We start from the raw sequence: 9,492 nt of genomic DNA, 5'->3' as shown, positions 1-9,492 counted from the left end.
ATAATTAATTTCACATTTATTAATGTACTATTATATTAATTAATATTACATTTTATTATCATATAACACTAATAAATGATCTTTAATGTCAATTTAGGATATGCTTGAACAACTCAAAGTAATTGAATAAAATGTAATTACTAGATATGTTGGTTGGCAGAGTGTAATTATATCGTAATTCCCTATGTCATGTTTGGTAATACAAATTGTAATTATACAATTACATAATTTACATTTTACGAAAATGTTAATTACTATAAAAATTATCAGTATGGTAAAAACAATTTCTAAATAAGTAACAAAAATTAAAATAAAATCATCATATATATCATGTTAGTCTAAAAAGTATGTAGTTAATAATATAATTACTAATAAAAATTAAAAGAAAAATGAACCTCATATGCAATTTTACCTAATTGTTTTAGTGCATATTTGTTGGGTTATCCCCTCTTTAATATTTAACATATGCTCCTTATCCTCATTTGTTGGTCCCTGACTAAACTCATCATCATTTGAATTTGAATCCGTATCATTAAGATTATCAAAACATTTTTCTTCCATATACCCTTCGAAGTATGGATAATTTCAATTCCACCTATGATTCAAGTTTTGAAATATACACTATGCTAGTACGATTCACCTTGGTTTTTTTATGCTATACTGAGATGATATTGTTAATATGGAAAATATTGTTTTTAAAACAATAAATATTTTTCCAATCAAATTTCGAAGCCTTGAATATCTCAAATTAAAGAATTCACGAGTTGTCTATTGTGCTTATGTTTGACATAGTTCTCTCAAATAGTATCATACCCCATGATATAGTGCAAGAAAGCTTTTCGTATTTGTATAATTAGGATCGACTTTATAATATTTGGATTCAGATCTAAATAGTCAGTAACTTTAATTATAAAAGCTTATATAAACTTAATTTAGAGAAAGATCCCATTTTATAATAAGTAAATTGAGTAAAAATAATATAAATTTTATAATATATAACATTTATAGAAAAATATATTAAGGGTATTCTCATCAGTTTAAATTTTTTTTGAATCCGTGTTTTTATAAATAGAGATTATAAATATCACATAATATTTATTTTTTAAATTTTATAATTTAAATTGAATGGTTGGTTTTTATTATTATTATTTAATTTTTCAGCTTCTTAAAACAGTAAAAATCAAAGAGGAAAAAAAAAAGGAAGGTGGGTGTAGTTGGTTTTCCAACTACCGAAGCAAAGCTGAAATATAGTCATAAATATATGGCAGAGAGGAGATTTGGGGCAAAAGCCTGATATCATTATAGTCTCCAATTTGATCTCCATTGACGTTCTAAGGGATTGTCAAAGAGAAACCTCAAAAAGAAAGGGTGTTCAAAGAGAAGAGAAGAGAAGAGAAATGGTGGGTCCAGTTAGGCCACAGTTCGTCCTCTTTGGTTCATCCATTGTTCAACTTAGTTTCAGCAATGGTGGATGGGGTGCTATTCTTGCTGACGTCTATGCCCGCAAAGTACTTTTTTTCTCTATACTTGCCCCCTTTTTTTCTGGGTTTTTTTCAGTGTCTTTGTTGAGCTATGTTTTGTTAGCATACAGATTAATTGATTCACTGTTTATGTGTATATTTAATGATAAATGATAATATGGGTCATTTGATTCTAAAATAAGAAAAAAGAAAGTTTCTTTATTGACGAGTGATCTGCTTTGTGTGCTTGCTTTAGTGTGTGTTCTTGTTTTATGTTTGGTTAGAGAGAAAAAAAGAGAAAGAAAGTATCTTTTTCCTTTCTTTCTTTCTTTCTTTCATATGAGGGAAACATGGGAGAGAGTTTAATGCCAGTGATGATTTTTTTTATGCTTTAATGCATTATAATTAGCAATTCTATAATTTTGGATGAATTGTAGGAGGGAAATTGTGAATTGTTAGTATGGATAGTGATTTTTGAGAGTGGTAGAATGGAAAATGAACATGATCTAGAAATAAAATTCCAAAATTTATGATGCTAAGTGCATTTTGTTTAATTATTTTATTTCCTCATGAAATTCAGCCCTCAAATTATTTGATCTCATTATTTTCCAGTCTCTTAATTGTATGTGTGTGGGTTGTGTTCTACGGGAATCATGCTTTATTTGCTATCCTCTCGCAGGCCGACATACTTTTACGAGGATATTTCGGATGGAATTCACGACGTGCCATACAGGTTCTCGATCATGTTTTCCCAAAGGTACTAAAGTTTTAATAGTTATTACATCAAACTTGTTGAAATAGTGATTGATGCTTATGGAACAGCAGTGTATTGTCTAATTTGATTCACTAGGATGCTGCTTTTTCGTTATACGAATCGATTCTTAATCTGTATCGTCTATGTATGATTTGATATTAACATCATGGTTCTGTTCTTTCGCACGTTACAGGATGCTTCTACACAGCCTGAATTGATAATAACTTATTTTGGCGGTAATGACTCGATGGGGGCTCATCCATCTGGCCTTGGCCCCCATGTTCCACTTCCTGAATATATCGAGAACATGAAGCAAATAGTGAATTATCTGAAGGTATTTTTCTCAAATCTCTGCATATCTTCCAATTGAGGTTGATACATCAATGTAGGATTTACAAGAAACTGACTGTTCTACGAGTAGTAAAGCAATACTTGCAATATAAGACCTGAATCCTGTAGCTGTAAGCACGGTTGAGTGTTTATTTTCGCAAGTAGTTGGAGATAATGAGAAAATGGCTTCTAATGCATCGGATTTTCAGTTCTTCCTTTGTTTGCTTGTATTTCTTATAGCAGGTCTTGGTAAACAAGCAATGGTCATTTCTATTTTTTGTTCTTTTTTTCTGAAAACCAGGGCCTTTCAGATTCGACGCGTCTCATATTTCTTACTAGTCCTCCTGTCAATGAAGAAAGAGTAAATAAATACGCAAGGTGCTGTAATGCATTTTTTTCTGTGCCCTTTTTTCCCCACCTTATTTCTTATTACAAAATGTCAATCTAAGACGTCCTTGTGGTAAATCAGTGAACATTTTAGCCACCTTGTTCGAACAAACGAGTTATGCCAGACGTATGCTGATGCTTGTGTAAAGCTCTGCCAGGAACTGGACGTAAAGGTAGTCAATCTTTTTACTGCTTTTCAACAAAGAGAGAATTGGATGACCGATTGCTTCACGTAAGTTTTCTCGTCTGTGTTTTAATCTTTTTTCTTGATGCAATCACATTTTTAAAGTTCATTGGCTTTATTTGTGAATCATCTATGTGCTTCACTTTCCACTTTAGGGAACTTTCTTTTTGATACAGTACCTTGTCGTCCACTTGTGTTCTAAAGTTATGAGAACATTGATTTTTCCTTATTCACATGAAAAATATTATTCGATGAAAGAGTTATTCGATGAAAGAGTTGAGGATTTTGCTGTTGTTAAAAGATAATAAAAGGGTAAAAGTACCATGTAGGTCTTTGTAAGAGTTGGATTGCATTTTGCCCGCTCTAGTAAAAAAATGGACAAATTAGTCCCTGTACGTTAGATCAAAGAGCAAATTGGTTTTCCTGCTAAAAGTTGGTCCTTATATGTCAGAATGAGGTATACGTGGCACGTCACGTATAACTGTTTGGTTATTTTGTCAACCACGCCAGTTTTTAACAGTAGAAATGGATGAAAGTTTTAATAGAAGGACCAGTTTGCTCTTTATTCTACTGTACATTGACTAATTTGTTCATTTTTTGAGTAAATGGGGTAAAAATGCAATCTGGCTTCTAGTACAAGAATTTCCATGATACTTTCGCCTAATAAAAGAAGGGAACATGAGGACATTAAGAATATGTAGAGTGATCCATGACTGAGAACTGAGTCCAAAGTAGAACGAGAGGCTGAAACCAAAATTCTTAGTCAGTGTACTCGAATGAAGCTTAATGGTGCTCGAATGTAAATCTTAGGGAGACCAAAATCGAACTGTAACTACAGTAGCAGTAGGTTTGTTTCTTTTAAAGTTTTTCTGTTCATTAATTTTCGGAAATGAAAGTGAAGCTTATATCGAAATTGAATTATTGAATTTATGCTTTTCGACAGAGATGGAGTTCATCTATCTGCTGAGGGGAGCAAAATAGTGGTGGCAGAGATACTAAAAGTACTGAAAGAAGCTGAATGGAAGCCATCTCTGCATTGGAAATCCATGCCAACTGAATTCGCTGAGGACTCGCCTTATGATATTGTTGGCGCTGATGGGAAAACCACGTTGAATCCGTCCGAATGGACTTTTCACCAAGAGATTCAATGGGATTAGAGTTCAGAGTTCTGTTTAAGATCATGATCTCCAAATCCCATGGAAATTAAAGGAAGACAGAGTTCAATAGATAAACAAGATTTGTAGGAAGGACTGAACTATAACCATTTTAGTCCTAGTTGCTTCTTGCAAAGCTATCAAGAGTTTAATTCAATTTAGTGCAATATATATACATATGGTTCAATTCCTCATAAATAAACCTAGAAACACCTATTTCAAGCAATACCAAGAATATATACATACACCTTTTTAGATCAATATGATAGAAATATTGAACCGATTTTAAAATTTCTTTTAGATCAATATGATAGAGATATTGAACCGATTTTAAAATTTACATGCATGAAAATATAATACTTACCTCTTAACCATTTGATTGTTGGCATGAAAAATATACATTATCTTATGTTGCATGTTTATTCATATCATGCATGTTTTTCTAGAGGCATTAAAAAAATATGGTTTTGGAACTGCGCATGAACTTTGGTTTAATATATAATACTATATATGAATTTTGATTTGATTCAATTTCATAAAAATCTAACATCATTATCAATATAATTGGACCTGTTCATGGGTTGGGTTATCTATTTAGGCTTGAAGGCTCACTTAAATTTTGAAAGGGTTTGAGCAAAAAAATTAGGCCCATTTAAAATTTGGGTTAAGCTTGCGCTTGAACATTCAAAATTCGAGCCCGGTCCGGCCCCACCCGTTTTAAGTTTATAATATTTTATATTATGTTATTTTTATATGTTATGTAATTTAGAACAAATAAAAAAATAAACTTATACTAAATATATAATACTACTCTAATGTAAACATTAAAATAATGTTAAGATAACTATATAAAAATTTTCAATAAATAAGGCATGTATAAAAGTATTAAATATTAAAATAATATAATATAAATATTTTTAAAAAAATAAAAATAATGAGTGGGCCTAAAATGAGCTTATGTTAGTTTTTTGCAAATATGAGCGGGTTTGAGCAAAATTTCAGGCCCAGATTTCGGGTCAGGCCAGGTTTGAGCAAGCATAAAGTATATTAATATCATATTTAAACTCGACCCGACTCGGCCCATCAGCACCTCTAGATATATCATTTTACATTTACATATTATATACACAAATAATTATATTTATATAAAAAAATTGATGTATTCATTTCTTTAAATATATAGAGTTAAATCGAAAGCAAATTTCGGGTATCAAATTGTATATTAGATCGAAATTCATCCATAGCTTTTATATTCATCTCATTTAGATATTATAAATAAATTTATTAAAATTACTAAAAAATAAAATCATTATTTACTCATTTTTAATTAATAATTAATCAAATTTTATTTGTATTGCTTAAAATTCTAATCAATTGATAAACATATACATAACTTTATATTAATTTTATATTTCTAATAAGTATTTTTATTAAATACATTGACTTTATAATTAATATAATATTTCTCATTCTAATATAAATCATTAAAAAGTAATACAAAAGATAAAATAAATCCAATATAAATAAATATTTTAATATATTCAAATATTAATACGAAAAAATCAAATAAATTTATTAAAATATTTATAACATAGTAAATATATCATAAACACTAAACAAAAAAATTATTTTTTTCCTTTCCTTCTCCATCTCTCCTTTCCCATTCTTTCTCTCCTTACTACCCCCAAAAGAAATGTCAAACAACTAAACACTAACATCTATTGTATTTATGAAAGTACATAATGGATACTAAAAATTCATTCCCACGTGTATGTGTGTGAAAACTGCGTATTTAAAATATCTAAATATGTTTAAAAATAACATATAATGAATAATAAAATGTACAGTTTAGAATTAATAATAAAATATACAAATTATAGAACAAATTGAAATTTATTTAGAATACATGAGTGTATTTAAAAATAGCATATGGTTTGAGACTGATTAATAATAACATATGCTCTACGTACGGTATTAAAATGAAAAATTAGATTAAATTGTGAGTAAAATGAAATTTAAACACATAAATGCACATAATAACATACAGTGTTGCCATCGATCTTTAGTTGGTGCCGTGTTAACTTATGACACCAAATCAATCGACAATTTAAAATTTTATTTATCCAAATGGTATGGGTTTAAGTCTCATTACATGCAAATTTTTTATCGACTTTTTAAAAAAAAAAAAAAAAGGTAAAAAGACTGCCCTCAAATAATATAACTTATTTTGAATATGAAAAGGTTCTTTTATAATTTTCCTAATTAAATTGGTGTCGGATTGACGCATGACACTAATTCAATCAACAGCTCAAATAAGAGTATATTTCACTTCATTTTCCTACGATTAATGTTTTAACGATTTAATCATTGAATTTATCGATATTTTTGTACATATATTACGAATGGGAGGATAGGAGGATATTGCTAGAACTTGAGTTCTAGACTTTAGGGTGTCAAGACTGACTTCTTAACCATTTGGTTTTTTGGATTGTCGGCATTATCATATGTTACATGTTTACTCATGCATGCCATGTATATTTTTCCAGAAGCATTGAAAAAAGGTGGTTTTGAACGAAATAATTAACAACTAAAATGAGGGGAAAAAAGAGTAGGGGTTATCCTGCAAATATTCAGTCCTCCATTTTGGTCAATGGAAATGGGGCCTTCAACATTACTATTTCTCTGTGCTGATTGGATGGGATACCTGGCACCAAACTTTTCAAAGTAGTCTAAGATAGATTCGAAGTAATGGTGTTGTTTTTCTCTCCACAAAATTCAAACTAAGCTAGGTTAACTTTTCCAATATGCATATTTGGACCCACACTAATTGGAGTGAAACATAAACTAGTATTATTCAATTATAGTGTTAGGTTGAGCTATAATTTTCTTTAAAAAAAGTTTAATGGTGATTAAAACGTTAATTTTTTAACAATGTTGATGTGACAATCTGCATGTATTTCATCTAGACGTGGTACTATTCGTCTTATATAACATGTTAACAAATAATTTAAAAATAACATGAAGTGCATGCAGATTGTCATGTCAGTTAACGTTTTAGACAGTGTTTAAGTTTAAACAAAATTTGAATATTAAATTGACAGTAAATTATTTTATAATGAATTATTTGTAATGGAGTTTGGAATAGTGACCCAATGACAAATAAGTTTGCTTTGAAGAAATTATTTAAATAATAAAGAGGAGAAAAATAAAAAAAAGGTTTCCACAAAGAGTGGCCCTTACAAGGGAAAATAAAGAAGAAAATACCCAAAAAGTTGAAAATATTATTTGGAAGTGAAATTTGTAGACCCACTCCAAACCTGCCCATTTCAACAAAATATTGGTCTTTAGAGACCAAAAATTGAGTCTTTGCCATCCACTTATATTTATAATTAACTCTTAACTTTTTCAGCATCAGCATTTAATTATTTGGACTAACTGATGACATTATAAAATAGAGGTGTTAAATTATGTCAAATTACAGTAAAAAGACTACTAAATTACAAATTTGAGTGTAGTAGCTGTCCTTTTTAATAGTGTCGTTTTTAAGGTCTAAACTTACATTCTCCCTTAAGAGTGTATGGGATTAAGACCGGATGAAAAGTTGTTTTATTTTTATTTTTAAACAAAGAGTATGAAAATGTGTTTCATTTGTTAAACAGTCTTTTAACTTTTATTTTATAAAATAATAAGACAATAAAAAAAAGAAGGAAGAGAATTAAAAGTTGTTCCTTAAAAAACAACCAAAGTATGTATTATATATATATATATATATATATGTCACCATATGGAAAGAAAATATGATTCTTTCTAACTATTTTGAAGTGTTTGTAGATATCGGGAAATGAAGCAGCTGTTCTCAAAGGTTCTTTCTCCGACAGACATAGAACATAGGTTGGCGGTTCCATCAGAGATTTTATGGGCATTCGAGTTCGACCAAGCTCGTCGTTGTGCTGATTTTGAAGTGAAAGACAAACATGGACAAACATGGGAGTTTCGTTGCTCAACCAGGAAGAAAGATTTCCATCCAAAACCAGTGGTGTCCAAAGGTTGGCGTAAGTTCGTTAAGGATAAAGGTCTTCAGGCAGGTGATAAAGTTGTCTTTTACAAGGATGTTGAAGGTGATTCCTCTTACAAAATCATAACCATGAAGAAAGTCTTCAAGCTATTTGGTGAAGAAGTCTGGCTTCCCTCGTAATTACCAAAATGAAATAGGATCATTTTGCAGTAATTAAAAGTTAAATAAACTAGCATTTTGTATTTTTTTCCCCTTCATTTTTGTTGTACCTAGGAGGTCCCTGTATTATAAGGATTGATCAAATTAGTCCTTCTATTATCAAATGACCATTAAAAGATTAAATATGTCCAAATTGTAATGTAATTAACATTTTTGTATAAAAATATCTTGAAAATAATAAATGTTAAATCTATTCCGATTGACCTCGTTTGATTCTTTTAATTAATAATACATGGACTAAATTGATCCATTTAATAGTAAAAAGATTAATTTAATCAAATCTCTATAACTCCCATACAAATTTTGTAGTATCGAGTTAATGAATGTTGATTAATTCGTATGTGTGTTTGTACGATACGTTGTCGTTTTCAATAATGTATCAGCTCAGCTTTTATTCAAGAAAAAAAAAAAACAATCATTGTGTACTTCCTCCAATGAGTTGCAGACTTGTGTCCTCTATATTAGAAAACAAAATTGTTTATTTATTTCAAGTACCAAAATCATTACCAAGTGTTTTTCTTGCTATAGTTACTATTTGGGTGGAATGCATGTTTGAGTCACATCTATATCTAACATATTTTTGAAAGGGTTAATATATTTTGGCCCCTGATTTGTACTTTGTTGGTCTACAAATATTTTTTGGGACCTAGTTGGTCCCTGAACTTATGCTCTGTCAATCGGGTTGGTACCTTTGTACTAACACTGTTAATTTGTATTGACGTGACACTGATAGCCAAAATGGTGGTGCCATGTAGTAGCCTCTCAGTATGTCATGTGTGAAACATAAATTAAAAAATAAAAATAAAAATATATAAATTAATTAAAAATATATATACTTTTTTTTTTCACATCAAGAATTAACTTGGGCAAATGATTTTTCACATCTAGATGTGTTTTTGGTATTTTTATTTTTAATTTTTTAATAAAATATCAATTTTTTTGGGTCCTAACCTGGGTGTCCGCCATTGGTAGCAGCGACTAATTTCTTT

The 9,492-nt window shown here is 29.7% G+C and overlaps 1 protein-coding gene across 1 annotated transcript; it reads left to right on the top strand.

The window, feature by feature from the left end:
• The first annotated feature begins 1,197 nt into the window (after nucleotides 1-1,197).
• Nucleotides 1,198-4,530, top strand: LOC105783818 (GDSL esterase/lipase CPRD49). Its single transcript, XM_012609477.2, has 6 exons — nucleotides 1,198-1,508; nucleotides 2,140-2,217; nucleotides 2,408-2,548; nucleotides 2,846-2,922; nucleotides 3,014-3,163; nucleotides 4,059-4,530. Exons 1-6 carry the CDS (start codon nucleotides 1,398-1,400, stop codon nucleotides 4,270-4,272), a joined length of 771 nt encoding a protein of 256 aa, XP_012464931.1. The 5' UTR covers nucleotides 1,198-1,397; the 3' UTR covers nucleotides 4,273-4,530.
• Nucleotides 4,531-9,492: the final 4,962 nt, after the last annotated feature.

This window comes from Gossypium raimondii, chromosome 13 (assembly GCF_025698545.1).
Source record: "Gossypium raimondii isolate GPD5lz chromosome 13, ASM2569854v1, whole genome shotgun sequence".
Taxonomy (NCBI): domain Eukaryota; kingdom Viridiplantae; phylum Streptophyta; class Magnoliopsida; order Malvales; family Malvaceae; genus Gossypium; species Gossypium raimondii.
This window is presented reverse-complemented; position numbering and strand designations above follow the sequence as displayed.